This window comes from Salvelinus sp. IW2-2015, linkage group LG8 (genome assembly GCF_002910315.2).
Source record: "Salvelinus sp. IW2-2015 linkage group LG8, ASM291031v2, whole genome shotgun sequence".
Classification (NCBI taxonomy): Eukaryota; Metazoa; Chordata; class Actinopteri; order Salmoniformes; family Salmonidae; genus Salvelinus; species Salvelinus sp. IW2-2015.
In genome coordinates this window covers 46,112,088-46,127,087 of record NC_036848.1, presented here as the reverse complement: position 1 = coordinate 46,127,087, position 15,000 = coordinate 46,112,088, and the positions used below count along the sequence as shown (strand labels likewise).

The window sequence follows — 15,000 nt, the reverse complement described above, 5'->3', positions numbered from 1 at the left end:
CTTGTCCTCTCTCCCCTGTAGATGCTATGAACTTGTGTCTGAGCCTGATCACCCAGGGCCAGGAGGACACAGCCTTCACCGTGCTGAAGACCTTCCCCACCCTGCAGCAAGAGACCCAGAGTGGAGACTCCCCCACCCTGGGCAACTTCTTCCTGCGCCACTGTGTCAACATGGACAAGGTAAGGCTTTAGTTTTTCCACTGCAAAAAAAACAACAAAGTTTAAATCAATTTCGTGATGGTATAACGTTTTTAGAGTAAACTTAAACAATTCCAAACATATATAAAGTATGTGCAAAAGATAATGGAGCTATATACTTTGAGAACTAACAATTACCTAAATGAAAAYTAGACAGTCGGGGAAAATCTTTGTTATAATGCTTGAGTTACTCAGATAGCATAACAACAAGGCGTAAGCCATGGCCAAATGTGTAGAATTGCAGGAAATTAGCTTTAACAACAAATTGCCAAGATGGGAGCCTCTAAAACCGCACCATTGGCCACGGCCACCACCACGTTCCCCCCGCTAACTTTGCCACCACTGTTGAAAACAACCCTAGGAGAAACAATGGTTCTAGACCAGGATTGCCCAAGCTCGCCTCCTGGAGAGCTACCCTTCTGCACACTTTAGTTCCAACCCTTATCTACGACACCGGATTCTACAAATGAGCTGCTCAATAAATGTCCATCTGTCTGTGTTTTTAGCCAGTGGATAAGATGGCGCGCTACTGCAAAGAGCTGCAGGACTCTAGCTACCACACTACTCCCCTGCAGTTCACCCTCTACTGCTGCCTGGAGGCCAAGAAGACTGGTACGCTACATCCTTCTGAGGAATGCACAGGAAGGAGTAGGAGGCTACACAGCCGAGGGAGTTCTTCATCTCTCTAATATTCCCTCCTTTTCTCCAGCTACTGCAGTGGAGGTGATGAAGATGATGAAGGAACAGGGGCAACCCATCAGACCCCACTACTTTTGGCCCCTCCTCACACAACATGCCAAGGACCAGAACACAACAGGTATGGAAATGTGATTTAAAACCTACAAACACGAAACCATTTGATATAAAATACTGATAAATAGGGATTGGATGGGTCATTTCAGCTCCAGTGTTCTCTCGATAGAACCCTCCATCTTCATTTGTTTAGCCCATTCATGCTTTGTGGTTGGAGATGCAGATATGAACCAGTACCACCCTCTGGACTGACCATTGTAGTAGATTGACGTTCCAAGTTGACCACCCATGTTAGCTTCACTTGCCAGGGTGTCCCTGGGTCGCTCTCCTCTTCACGGGGCTAACACAGAGAGTGACAGGGTTCAGAATGAGTGAGGAAGCTGTCCGTCACGGCTTTGTGGATGGCGACGCCTCCATACCACTCCCTGGTGGGCGCCGGGTCTGATCCCTAACCCACCACAGGGCATGATGGGACCTGTCTGATGTCACTGTCTGAGAGGTCACTCACATGACGTACACCCACAGACTTCTCTGTCGCTCCAATACCATCCATATATTTTATGAGAGAGGCACTCCTGGAACTAGATGCTCTGATGCTTGAAATAGTTGTTCTAAAATGTGTGCATTTTTAGAAGGGATTGAAGATAGTTGAGGTATTGGTTTTAAGTCACTGTGGTAGAAAGGCATATGTGTATGTGAGAGCCTAATGTGATGTCCTGAGGGCCAATGCTGCTGTGTGTCTGTCTACTGTAGAGATACAGGCTTTATGTAGTACTCTCTGGATAGAGAGACTCTCGGAGCCCACAGCATACTCAGGCCTTGGCCAGGTTATGACTTCTCCAGACCACTCCTTCGTAAGGGGCTTTTAGAAGAGCAGGGCCTGTCAAATATTTATGGGCCAGAGTGGTCCACCCTGGAACGATTTCACTGGTTTGGGGGCAAGTGGGGGGAAAGAGGTCGGATCTGAGCCTGAGATGGAGAGAGGGCACTCCAGGCAGAACGGAACAGATGATGACCCCCCCCCCCCGTTTTTCTCAGGGGACCTCTCGGAATAGATCTTGGTAAAGGTCAAGGAAGGTCGCAGGATAACTAATGTACGTTCTTATTCTCCTCCTAGACTAAAACAGGCCCAGGACTGGAAGTTGTTTTGGTTGTCTGACTGTCAAACTGTACTTTCCTTTCTTCCCCTTTTGTTGCTCTGCTGCACTCCATCTTTCGCGCTACCTCACTCCTTTTCAACGTCCCTCAGTGAATTAGCATAATGGCAGGTTTATCTAAGCGATGCTCTTCTCTCATATGAGGAGGAGGCTGATGTGACCTCTACCCTGCCCTGAGGGGGAAAGGATTGGGTCCCCCTTTTTGGTGGGGATTGGGGGACGGTAGCCTGAGGGGTTTAATCCCCCACCCCCTACCTACTCCTGGGGGCTGTGGGCGTAGGGGTCACAGGTCATTCTGCTACAGTGGCTGTGGAAGCCTCTAGTTTCCTATAGTCCAGTTTCAGCCCTGAAGAAACTACAAGGCCTCATGGGAGAAGGGGGTTTAGGAGCAGTTTATCCTTCAACAGTGATTGGGAGTGTTTTCATATACTGATATAGAAAATGATTGATTGTGTTACTACTTTATTTCAGAAAGATAAATGGCTAGACTGAAATGGTCCAAGGCCAGTTCAAATTCGTGTCATAATGACCACATTTGGACATCGTCATGTCACAAAATGTTCTGCCTTTGAGAAGCGATACATAGTCTTTTTGTTTTTTGAGTCTTAGTTATAGGTGAGAATGTCTGCTTCAGAAGGTTCAGAGTAGCGTGTTAGCAGACTCCACCCTGGTTTGAACATTTCGGACATCCATTTAGTTGTCAGACCGCTTAGCGGAAACAAAGAAACTTCTCTTTCTTTTATACTCTGGTTGTCCCTGTGTTGTTAGCGTTAACCCTCATGAATGATGCAGCCGCTCTATGGCTGCAGGAGGGGCGTGTTTGTGTCCATCCGTGTGTGTGTGTAAAAGCGTTCGGGGTCAGCGTGGTGGAGGTGATGTGACTGATGCGGAGTGACTTGATTTCATGTAAATGCGAGCGCTCTGAGGGAATTCACTTTGGATTACCCGCACCACTGTGCACCGGCATGAAATATTAAGCGCCATGTCACTTTCTGTCCACAGGTGTCACTGGCGGGCAGGAGCGGGGGCAAAAAAACTTAGCATTTTGATGAGGTGTGGATTTGGGCAGGCGAGTTTGAGGAAGCATATGCTCTGCTTTTGTTCCCACCAGCCGTGAGCCACGGCCGGCTTGTCACTCCCGAGCAGGGTACGCGCGCTTATCACTTGTGACAACGGCGAGAGGGAGAGAGCGAGAAAGTGGTGCGGCGAGCCGCCTCTGTTCGCCTCTGCTTTACGAAGATGCTTTTATGTTTTGTGAGGTGCCGATTAAAGCCCCCCTGTCTGCCACCAGGCATCCAGTCTATCCCCCCCCCCCCAACCAACTCTCCTCGACCTCTTCAACAAATGCCCCCTCTCCCTCTAACCCAGCTCTCACCACTTCCTCTCCTGCCATCCCTCAGTCCACCCTGTGAGTGTTAGTGTGGTAATTAATGGAACAAGAAGTGATTCCATCTGACATCGTCACAGCCACCTGTACTCCAAGAGACAAAAACCGAGAGCGACGTATGGAGGGAGAGAGGGGGAGAGCGAGGCAGAGAAGGTACAGGTACTCATTTCAAGGACAGAGGAGGAGTGTAAGAAATAGCAACCAGTTCACTTAATTCTGGTCCTCTCCTTGCTATTCTCTTCTTTCATTTTCCCTTTCTATTTGTCAATCTCTTGACTCAGAGGGCTTCTCATCTAGTCTCCTCTGCCTCAGTGGACATGTAGTTATAGTCTGGCCTGCGCATGTACCAGGATGTCTAAGGTGAGAAGTAAGCCTTCAGTCCCAAGGAGTCAGTCTTGTCAGTCACTGTGAAGTTCCTCTGCTGTGCTCCAGCCAGTCTCATGCCTCACCTGTGCAATATTAGAGGGCTAGATATTCCCACAGTGTGAATCCTGCTTAATTTGTAAGATGAAGTGCACTTGGAAAAAGCTAAAAAGAAATGTTTGCTAACCTGTCTTAACACCTTTTACCTAAATATCAAAAGGATCATTAATTCTACTTTATGCAGTGAGTTTATGAACGTGTATATGAAGCCTGTTTGTAACCCCGATGTTTGGCGTTAGTTCACCAAGTAACCACTGAACCAGCGCCTACCTTGCTGCTTTTAAAAGCAACTCACTCCCTCGCACACTTGCATTAGTGAAAAAGTGCTGATTCTAGAATCTCATGTGAGAACCAGGTCATATACAGTATATACTGAATATATAAATACCATCGCAACAATTTCAACAATTTGACTGAGTTACAGTTCATATAAGGAAATCAGTCAATTGAAATCATTTTAATAGGGCCCTAACCTATGGATTTTATATGACTGGCCCGCCTACTGGGGAGCCAGGCCCAGCCAATCAGAATGAGTTTTTCCCCACCAAAGGGCTTTATTACAGACAGAGGTACTCCTCAGTTTCATCAGCTGTCCGGGTGGCTGGTCTCAGATGATCCTGCAGGTGAAGAAGCCGCATGTGGAGGTCCTGGGCTGGCGTGATTATACGTGAGGCCGGTTGGACGTACTGCCAAATTCTTGAAAATGACGGCGGTGGCTTATGGTAGAGAAATTAACATTCAGTTCTCTGGCAACAGCTCTGGTGGACATTCCTGCAGTCAACATGCAAAGGAGAAATGCTCACTAACAGGGATGTAAACAAATGTATTCATAACATTTGAGAGAGATAAGCTTTTTGTGCGTATGGAACATTTCTGGGCTCTTTTTTTATTTCAGCTCATAAAACATGGGACTGACACTTACCAGCTCCATTGACATGTTTTCTATCAGTCTGGCTCGCCCAGAAATGGATCATAGATTATTCAACAGGAAAACAGGTGCTCTTCTCCTTTCATAAAAAAATGAAGAAAGGATGAGAGGAGAGGACACTCACAGGCTCCATTGAGAAGAAAGCATCAGATCGACTTTTTTTCTCTTTCTTTTTTCTTGAAAGCAGTGAGGGCAGTGAGCTGTGAGGTAGAGAGGGGTGAATGAAGGACATATGATGGAGTGGCCTGAGTGAGCCAGGTGCCTACCTGGTTAATGCTACCCCTCTCTCCTTCTACACCCCCGGCTGGGGCTCCTAAGTTAGGTTTTAATGGTGGATAAAAGCAGGTCCTTATCTTTTATTCAGGTGTGTTTTGGGGCAGTGGAGGGTATTACCAGGTGAACAGAGACCTTCCCAAGAGGACTGAGATACAGAGAGCTGTGTGGGCCTGAGTGGAGTGTAAACACACACACAGAGTGAGGGAGCCAGGAWATGTCTCTGCGCTCACATACATCACTGAAACACTTAGCCTGCCCTTTTGCTGAAGTCTGCATGGAAACATACATGAAAACATAGCTAGGTATTTCTCACCCTGAGAAACGCGCGCACACAGTCACACTGGTTCCTTCCACTCTTGGCCTCATGTCCATCCAGGCCTAGGCAGCAAAGTGCCTGTTCCATATGCATGTGTACCTGGGGCGGAGGCTTGCGAGGAGAGCAGGGTGGTGGTAATGGGTTTGGAGCCCGGCCCCTCAACCACTGGATGCTGCAGGGTTGGGGTCCATTTCTATTTAAATTCCCGTCAACTCCGAAAGTAAACCCTATTCCAAATGTTCCTCACTCAAAAGCATTAAAGGAAATTGGTATTGGAATTTCAGTGTGCTTCCTGAATTGACTGGAATTGGAAATGGGATTGACACTATCCCTGATGTCCACTGTTGTGCTGTAGCAGAGCTGGGTATGCTAGTCTGTGTTGATGTTCCTCCAGGGATCATGGAGGTGTTGAAGGGCATGCAGGAAGTGGATGTACCAGCTGATGTAGAGACAATGTCCTTCTACGTCCTGCCTGCTTTCCCGAACATAGACGCTGCCCGGGACGCATTCAAGGTAGGGTGTGTAGGGTGGGTGGGTGTGTAGGGGTGGGTGGGTGTGTAGGGGTGGGTGGCCTCCACATGAAGTGGCACCAGTGCCTGAAGCGCTACCCCACCCATGCACAAGAGGAGCATCCCTCATCGTCTTCAATGGACAGCCAAGATGAGATGTGTACGTGTGTTGCTCATTTCTGATTGTGTGTGTGTGTACGGTTGCATTTTATATATTTTTATGTGTTCATGTGAATGGTGTCTATTTGTTGTAGGAAATGGGCTGCTCCTTGGAGTCTGAGGGTTTCTTGTCCTCTGAGATGCGCTCTAAGGCTGGTAGTGGGAACCTGGCAGGACTGTTGGTTATGAGTGAGTATCTACCTGTATTTCAACTCTGTCTTAATGGCTTCCTCTGTCCATTCAACATGTCAAAACACACATCTATTACAGGTCATTATGCCGATAATCATGTCTAATGCACTTCCCTTGTTTTCATCACTATCTTTACTGTATTAGTTGTTATCCTCAATCATGTACACCAACATACATCTATTACAGGTCGTTATGCCCGTAATCATGTCTAATGCACCTTCTTTGTTCACTTATGTACACCAACATACATTCATGATGGCCCCATTCCTAGTCACTCATAGTTCACAGAGACGTTCAAGAGGCACTATCTACCTAGCGTAACTCTCTGGGCCCAGGGTTGGGTTATGTAGGATGCACCGGGGAGTTGACTCTCGTCATCAGCATCTGGCCTCTGTTTTGCCTGGAGCCTAATTGCCCCATCAGAGAGCGGTCTCTCGCCTGCTCTTCTCTCTCTTTCGCTCTCTCTCCGCTCCGCGTACACTCCTAGCTCATCAGGGCTTTTAAGTGATTAGTGTGTGTGAATATGTTTGGCGGAGCGGGGGATCGAGGGAGCAACGCGCCTAAACTGGTGGAGGTGAAGAGCGATGGGATGGGAGGGGATGAGGTGGAGGGGTGTTTAATAATGGATGCTCGTTCGCTCTACCCGTTTGCTCTCATTCACTTAATCTGTCACATACCTCTTTTTTTGTCCATCTGGTTGCTTGGATTTTTCTCTTTAGTCTTATTGGTCTTTCACACCAAATTGACATGTCACTTCTATCTATAAAGGCTTTGGGAAACCAAACATCCTTAGTGTAGTCCTCAGAATGTGTCTGTTTCTCACTCCCTCTCCAGTGTCTGCTCCCTCCTTCCCTGCCCTGGACCTGAGTACCTTCAGAGGAAGTCTCATCCAGGGCTTCAGAAGGTGAGTTCTCTTACGTGGTAACTGTTTTTAGAGTAAGAGTGCTCTGTTTGTCTTTACAAGTGTAAAGTGTGTGTGCAAATGTGTTGGTTTGCCTTCTCCCCCTCTGTCAGTGAGATAGTTAGACTGCAGTGATGTTCTCCCTGTAGCAGGTCACCCAGTTCCGGGCCCTGGCCGCCTCATGCATATGGACACAGTCAGTCAGTGGTCCTGACCTGCAGCCCTGGCCCAGGAGCACCCTGGGATATATGTTAATGAGGGTACTCTGAGCCCTGCCCCTAAGGCTGTGCCCTGCCCCTACCCAGCCTGAGGTCTGTAGGCAGGCTACAGGCAGGAGGGCAATGATGTACATGTTTACGCTGTACACCCACTCCTCCTGCCCTCATCTGTTTTGACCCCCCCAGGGAGCCCAGAGGTCCTGGCATACTTACTGGTGTTTGTGCGCTGCTGTACTGTCCTCCCCTCACACCAATATACACACACTCGTTAGTTATGACTATGAAATGATAGTTAAAAGGGCTGATATTGCAGATGTTAGAAACATCATCACCTCCTCAGGAGGAAGATTGACAAGTTTCTAGATGAATGTCATGTGAATGATTTCGACTACATCTGCACTCGTTTCTCACTGGTCTCTGGACGATGTTCCTGGTAGACTGGCTGTCTGTTATAGATTCAGCTGTGAGCCTTGCGGTGTTGTCGTTGGCAGGCGGCCTGTTATGCCCATAATTGGGGTTGACGCCAAAGAAGAGCGGGGTGTCACTGGGTAGGGTGTGCTGTGTCAGAGCCATGTCACTACACTCCACAACCTGCTTGTGTCAGAGCAAGGTCAAGGGATAATTTAATCATTAAAGACCCCCGCTCCTCCTCCACCCTCTTCTCGTCTCTGTGCCTCTCTTAAACCAGCTGACAACGCCACATACGCACGGCTGTGTCATCATAATTTAGGAATCGTTTTGTGTGGGTGCGTGTGTCTGACATGGTTTTCGGGTGACTATTCATCTAAATATTGTGTAGGGTGCCTCTTTTCTTCCCTTCAGTCAAGTTCCTCTCTTCCTCAGATGATTTGTCAAGGCAAAGTGGCAGTCCTCTTCTCTGTCCTGTGTGTGTGTGTGTGTATATATATATATATCTCTATCCCTGTTGCATTGTTTTCAGTGATCATGTATCTCTGTTAGAGCATTCAGAATTGATAGTTTGCTCCTTCAGAAGGCCCAGGCTCTTGTCATCCCTGTCTGTTTACTAGTGATTTGCCATGTGACATTAACAGAGTTGTCATGTTCCATTGGGACTCATATGTCAGTAATCTGTCATATTGTTCTTATAGAAGCTTGCTGTATGTCTCTGCTGATTCCTGTGTATGTACAATACCAGTCAAAAGTTTGGACACCTACTCATTCAAGGGTTTTTCTTTATTTTTACTATTTTCTACTTTGTAGAATAATAGTGAAGACGTCAACTATAGAATAACACATATGGAATCACGTAGTAACCAAAAAAGTGCAAAAAACAAAACATTTGAGATTCTTCAAAGTAGCCACCCTTTGCCTTGATGACAGCTTTGCACACTTGGCATTCTCTCAACCAGCTTCATGAGTCTTGAAGGAGTTCCCACATATGCTCAGCACTTGCTGGATGCTTTTCCTTCACTCTGCGGTCGAACTTACCCCAAACCATCTCAATTGGGTTGAGGTCGAGTGATTGTGGGGGCCAGGTCCTCTGATGCAGCACTCCATCACTCTCCTTGGTCAAATAGCCCTTACACAGCCTGGAGGTGTGTTGGGTCATTGAAAAACAGATGATAGTCCCACTAAGCTCAAACCAGATGGGATGGCATATCACTGCAGAATGCTGTGTTAGCCATGCTGGTTAAGTGTGCCTTGAATTCTAAATATATCACTGACAGTTGACACCAGCAAAGCACCATCACACCACCTCCATGCTTCACGGTGGGAACCACACATACAGAGATCATCCTTTCAGAACAAAGCAACACATGACAGCACAACATGGTAGCAGCACAAAACATGGTACAAACATTATTGGGCACAGACAACAGCACAAAGTGCAAGAAGGTAGAGACAACAATACATCACACAAAGCAGCCACAACTGTCAGTCAGAGTGACCATGATTGAGTCTTTGAATGAAGAGATTGATATTAAACTGTCCAGTTTGAGTGTTTGTTGCAGCTCGTTCCAGTCACTAGCTGCAGCAAACTGAAAAGAACAGCGACCCAGGGATGTGTATGCTTTGGACTTTTAGCAGAACGGGTGTTGTATGTGGAGGATGAGGGCTGCAGTAGATATCTCAGATGGGGGGGGGGGGGGGTGTGAGGCCTAATAGGGTTTTATAAATAAGCATCAACCAGTGGGTCTTGCGACGGGAATACAGAGATGACCAGTTTACGGGGGAGTATAGAGTGCAGTGATGTGTCCTATAAGAAGCATTGGTGGAAAATCTGATGACTGAATGGTAAAGAACATCTAGCCGCTAGAGAGCACCCTTACCTGCTGATCTATAAATTATGTCTCCGTAATCTAGCATGGGTAGGATGGTCATCTGAATCAGGGTTAGTTTGGCAGCTGGGGTGAAAGTGGAACGATTACGATAGTGGAAACCAAGTCTAGATTTATCTTTAGCCTGCAGCTTTGATATGTGCTGAGAGAAGGACAGTGCACCGTCTAGCCGTATTCCCAAGTACTTGTATGAGGTGACTACCTCCTGCTCTAAACCCTCAGAGGTAGTAATCACACCTGTGTGGGAGAGGAGCATTATTCTTACCAAACCACATTACCTTTGTTTTGGAGGTGTTCAGAACAAGGGTAAGGGTAGAGAAAGCTTGTTGGACACTAGGAAAGCTTTGTTGTTGAGCATTTAACACAAAATCCGGGGAGGAGCCAGCTGAGTATAAGACTGTCATCTGCATATAAATGGATGAGAGAGCTTCCTACTGCCTGAGCTATGTTGTTGATGTGAATTGAGAAGAGCGTGGGTCCTAGGTTTGAGCCTTGGGCTACTCCCTTGGTGACAGGCAGTGGCTGAGACAGCAGATTTTCTGACTTAATACACTACACTCTTTGAGAGACGTAGTTAGCAAATCAGGCCAAAGACCCTCAGAGACACCAATACTCCTTAGCCAGCCCACAAGAATGGAATGGTCTACCGTATCAAAAGCTTTGGCCAAGTCAATAAAAACAGCAGCACAATATTGCTTAGAATCGAGGGCAATGATGATGTCATTGAGGACCGTTAAGGTTGCAGTGACACATCCATAACCTGAGTGGATATCAGATTGCATACCCGAGAGAATGCTATAGACATCAAGAAAGCCAGTCTGTTGATTTATTTTCAAGTTTTTCCAAAACTTTTTTGATAAACAGGGCGAAATAGACATATAACAGTTTGGATCAGCTTGATCTCCCCCTTTAAATAAAGGACGAGCTGTGGCTGCCTTCCAAGCAATGGGAACCTCCCCAGAAAGGAGAGACGGGCTTGGCGGTGTATCACATCCGGCCGTGATTGGGAGTCCCTTAGGGCGGCGCACAATTGGCCCAGCGTCGTCCGGGGTAGGCCGTCATTGTAAATAAGATATTTTTCTTAACTGACTTGCCTAGTTAAATAAATAAATAAATAACTTTTTAAAGAAGAAAGGGTCTAAACCATCTGACCCAGATGTTTTTTKGGKGTMAAGTTKAAGGAGCTCCTTTAGCACCTCGGACTCAGTGACTGCCTGCAGGGRGAAACTTTATAGCGGGGCAGGGGGAAAAGAGGGAGAAGCATCGGGGATAGTCGCATTAGAAGGGGTGGGAGATGAAGAAATGTTGGATGGGCAAGGAGGCATGGCTGAGTCAAATTTGAATCCTGACTTAATGAAGTGGTGATTTAAAGAGCTCAGCCATGTGCTTCTTGTCAATAACAACCACATCATCAACATTAAGGGACATGGGCAGCTGTGAGGAGGAGGGTTTATTTTCTATGTCTTTAACCGTTCTCCAGAACTTCTTGGGGTTAGACCCACAGAGAGAGAACTGCTCMTTAAAGTAACTAACTTTGGCCTTCCGGATAGCCTGAGTGCACTTATTTCTCATTTGCCTGAACGATAGCCAGTCAGCCTGAGTATGAGTGTGCCGAGCGATTCGCCAAATGCAATTCTAGAGGTGTAGTAACTCCACAAGATCACGGTCGAACAAGGGGCTGAACCTGTTTTTAATTCTCATTTTCTTGAGGGKGGTGTGTTTGTTAACAATATCATTGAAAATATTGAAAATGAAGGTCCAAGCGTCTTCGACAGAAGGGATCAAGCTGATTCTATACCAATTTACAGAGGCCAGGTCATGAACGAAGGCTTGCTCATTAAAGTTTTTTAGCAAGTGTCTATGACAAATCAGGACAGGTCTTTTCACTGAGCAGCCATTACGAACACAGGCTGTAAAACAGTGATCACTAAGGTCATTACAGAAAACACCAGACTGATACCTATCAGGATTATTTGTGAGGATAACATCGAGGAGAGTAGCCTTTTCTGGGCGTTTGAAGATGACTACATTCATGTCTTAAAGTAATGATGAACTATCGTTCCTCTTTGCTTTTTTGAGCTGTTCTTGCCATAAAATCGACTTGGTCTTTTACCAAATAGGACTATCCTTCTGTATACCAACCCTACCTTGTCACAACACAACTGATTTGCTCAAACGCATTAAGAAGGAAAGAAATTCCACAAATGTACTTTTAAGAAGGCACACCTGTTAATTGAAATGCATTCCAGGTGACTACCTCATGAAGCTGGTTGAGAGAATGACAAGAGTGTGCAAAGCTGTCAAGGCAAAGGGTGGCTACTTTGAAGAATCTCAAATATAAAATATATTTTCATTAGGTTAATGAACACGTTTTTGGATACTACATGATTCCATATGTTATTTCATAGTTGTGATGTCTTCACTATTATTCTACAATGTAGAAAATAGTCAAAATAAAGAAAAACCCATGAATGAGTAGGTGTCCAAACTTTTGACTAGTACTGTATGTGGCTGTGCTTACACAGGCAACCTAATTCTCATAATTTCTTTCTCCACAAATTGGTCTTTGACCAATCACATCAGATATATGTTTTGAGAACTAGGTAAAGGAAATTCAGAATTGGGCTGCCTCTGTCAGCCAAAGTATCCTGATTCTGTGTGCTTATTTCTGTCGGTGTCCTTGTATCCTGATGTCTTGTCCTCTGCTGCCCCCTACAGGTCTGACGATCTGGAGAGCATGGCCAAGGTAAGACAATGCACAGCACTGCTGCTTGGTTTCAGCTCTGTTCATAATCGGCTGGGAGAAACATTCAGGGGTTTATTGAAGCAGGTGGAAGGTTCAGAATGTTGCAGGTAGAAATGTATGACATATATAAAATCTTGATTGCAATTTGGATGACCTCTAGACTATTACCCAGTTTTATAGATATTTATTTCTGCAATGTTTTTTTTCTCTAACTGTTCCCCTGTTGATTGTATTGATGCATTTTAAAAGGCAACAATATGACTGCTATATAATTCTGGGGCATGAGTTTTCACTTCAGGTGTGATGCTGTGCGATTTGTATGTAGGTGTGTCTTTGTATGAGATGCATCTCTTAAGGTTGTGTTTGTTTTCAGATCACTGAGCTGCTGTACAAAGATGATCGTTTCTCTCAGGGAGCTACAGGATCTGCTGGTAAGATCATTTGTGAATGGATGAAAATCTGGCCATAAGAACACTATCTATTTAAAAAAAAAAATTATGTTGGACTCATTTAGCATACTCTAATCCGGTAGTGAGCGCATACATTTTCATACTTTATTTGTGCTGGTGCCCCATAACTCTGGCGTTGCAAGTTCCATTCTCTACCAACTGAGCCACACGGGACAGTCAAGTATTTGTGTGCATGTCTGTACAGTGCCTTCAGAATGTATTCACACCCCTTGACCTTTTCCACATTTTGTTAGAAATTGGGATTTAATTGTTTTTCAACGATCTACACAATTCTGTCAGTGGAAGAAAATGTTTAAWTTTTTTTTTAAAGATTCATGAAAAATTAAAACACTATCTTTATTAGATATTCAACCCCCTGAGTCAATACATGTTAGAATCACCTTTTTACAGCGGTGAATCTTTTTGGGTCAGTCTCTGCAAGCTTTGCACACCTGAATTGTACAATATTTGCCCATTTTTATTCAAGCTTTGTCAAGTTGGTTGTTGATCATTGCTAGACATTTTCAAGTCTTGACATAGATTCTCATCCCAATTTAAGTCAAAACTGTAACTAGGCCACTCAGGAACATTCAATGTCATCTTGGTAAGCAACTCCAGTGTAGATTTGGCCTTGTGTTTTTTTTWATTTATTGTCCTGCTGAAAGGTAAATTTGTCTCCCAGTGTCTGTTGGAAAGCAGACTGAACCAGGTTTTCCTCTAGGAGTTTCGCTGTGCGTATCTCGATTACTTTCTTTTTTTTTAACTAGTCCTTGCCGATGACGAGAATATCCATTACATGATGCAGCCACCACCATGATTGAACATATGAAGTGTAGTACTCAGTGATGTGTTGGATTTGCCCCAAACATCATGCTTTGTATTTAGGACAAAAAGTACATTTCTTTGAAGTTTCTTTTTGTTTGCATTATTACTTTAGTGCCTTAATGCAAACAGGATGCATGTTTTTGAATATTTTTTATTCTGTACATACTTCCTTTTCACTGTCATTTTAGGTTAGTATTGTGGACTAACTTCAATGTTGTTCCATCCTCTCTCAGCCATTAAAATCACTATATGCCTCATGGTGAAAATCCTGAGTGGTTTCCTTCCTCAGGCGTCCTTCCTAACTCAGTTGCCGGTTACTTTGTAGTGACTGGGTGTATTGATGCACCATCTACCAATAGGTGCGCTTCTTTGACATTTGAAAACCTCCCTTGTGGTTGAATCTTTGCTTGAAATTCACTATTCGACTGAGGAACCTTACATATAATTGAATGTGTGGGGTAGAGATGGAGTACTCATAAAAAAATAATGTCAACCACTATTATTGCACACAGTGAGTACATGCAACTTATTATGTGACTTGTTAAGCACATGTTTACTCCTGAATCTATTTAGGCTTGCCATAACAAAGGCGTTGAAGGTTATTGACTAAAGACATTTCTGCTTTAAATTTTTCATTAATTTGTAAACATTTCTTAAACAAAATTCCACTTTGACATTGTGGATTATTGTGTGTAGATCAGTGGCACATCTCAATTGAATCCTTTTTCAAATGCAGGTTATAACAAACAAAAGGTGGTGGGTGCTCAAGGGGTATTAATACTTTCTGAGGCCACTGTGTCTGTCTCTGCGTTCGCTGCGTATATATCTGCAGTCTCCGTTGCAGGAGTCTGCCGATGCGCTCACTCTGCGTTATGAAGACTGTTTGCACGTTCATGTCCTGCCCTAGATATAGGGTGGGTGTGAGACCTGGCCAGAGGGACAGCCTGTCTGTCAGGGGAAATGGGCCCAGGCTGCTGACACAGTGCTGAACAAACAGCCTGCGTCTCAGTCTAGTTTGTCAGGAATGTGTGTCTTTCAGTGTGTGTGGCGCGGCTGTGTCTCTCCGTGTCTGTGTGTGTGGTCTGACCGGGCTGCAGTGCTGGTGGGAGAGATGGAGACAGTTATCCGTGTCACTTCCCGTTGTGTCCTCCGCACGGCCGCCCCAGAGTGCGAGGCTGTCACCCACTGCCACCCGCCCGACACGCATTACTGTTCGCTTCACTCAAAGAATACCGTCAGCACTACTCTCTCTCTCACACACACA

At 45.3% G+C, this 15,000-nt stretch overlaps 1 protein-coding gene across 1 annotated transcript in view; it reads left to right on the top strand.

The window, feature by feature from the left end:
* The window catches only part of lrpprc (leucine-rich pentatricopeptide repeat containing), a 71,257-nt gene that overhangs the window by 8,175 nt on the left and 48,082 nt on the right, over window positions 1-15,000 (top strand). The window contains exons 9-16 of the mRNA XM_023993558.2: window positions 22-179; window positions 704-809; window positions 907-1,014; window positions 5,832-5,950; window positions 6,201-6,294; window positions 7,132-7,201; window positions 12,435-12,462; window positions 12,836-12,893. Coding sequence (XP_023849326.1) covers window positions 22-179; window positions 704-809; window positions 907-1,014; window positions 5,832-5,950; window positions 6,201-6,294; window positions 7,132-7,201; window positions 12,435-12,462; window positions 12,836-12,893 — 741 coding nt within the window. The remainder of the gene's footprint in view (window positions 1-21; window positions 180-703; window positions 810-906; window positions 1,015-5,831; window positions 5,951-6,200; window positions 6,295-7,131; window positions 7,202-12,434; window positions 12,463-12,835; window positions 12,894-15,000) is intronic.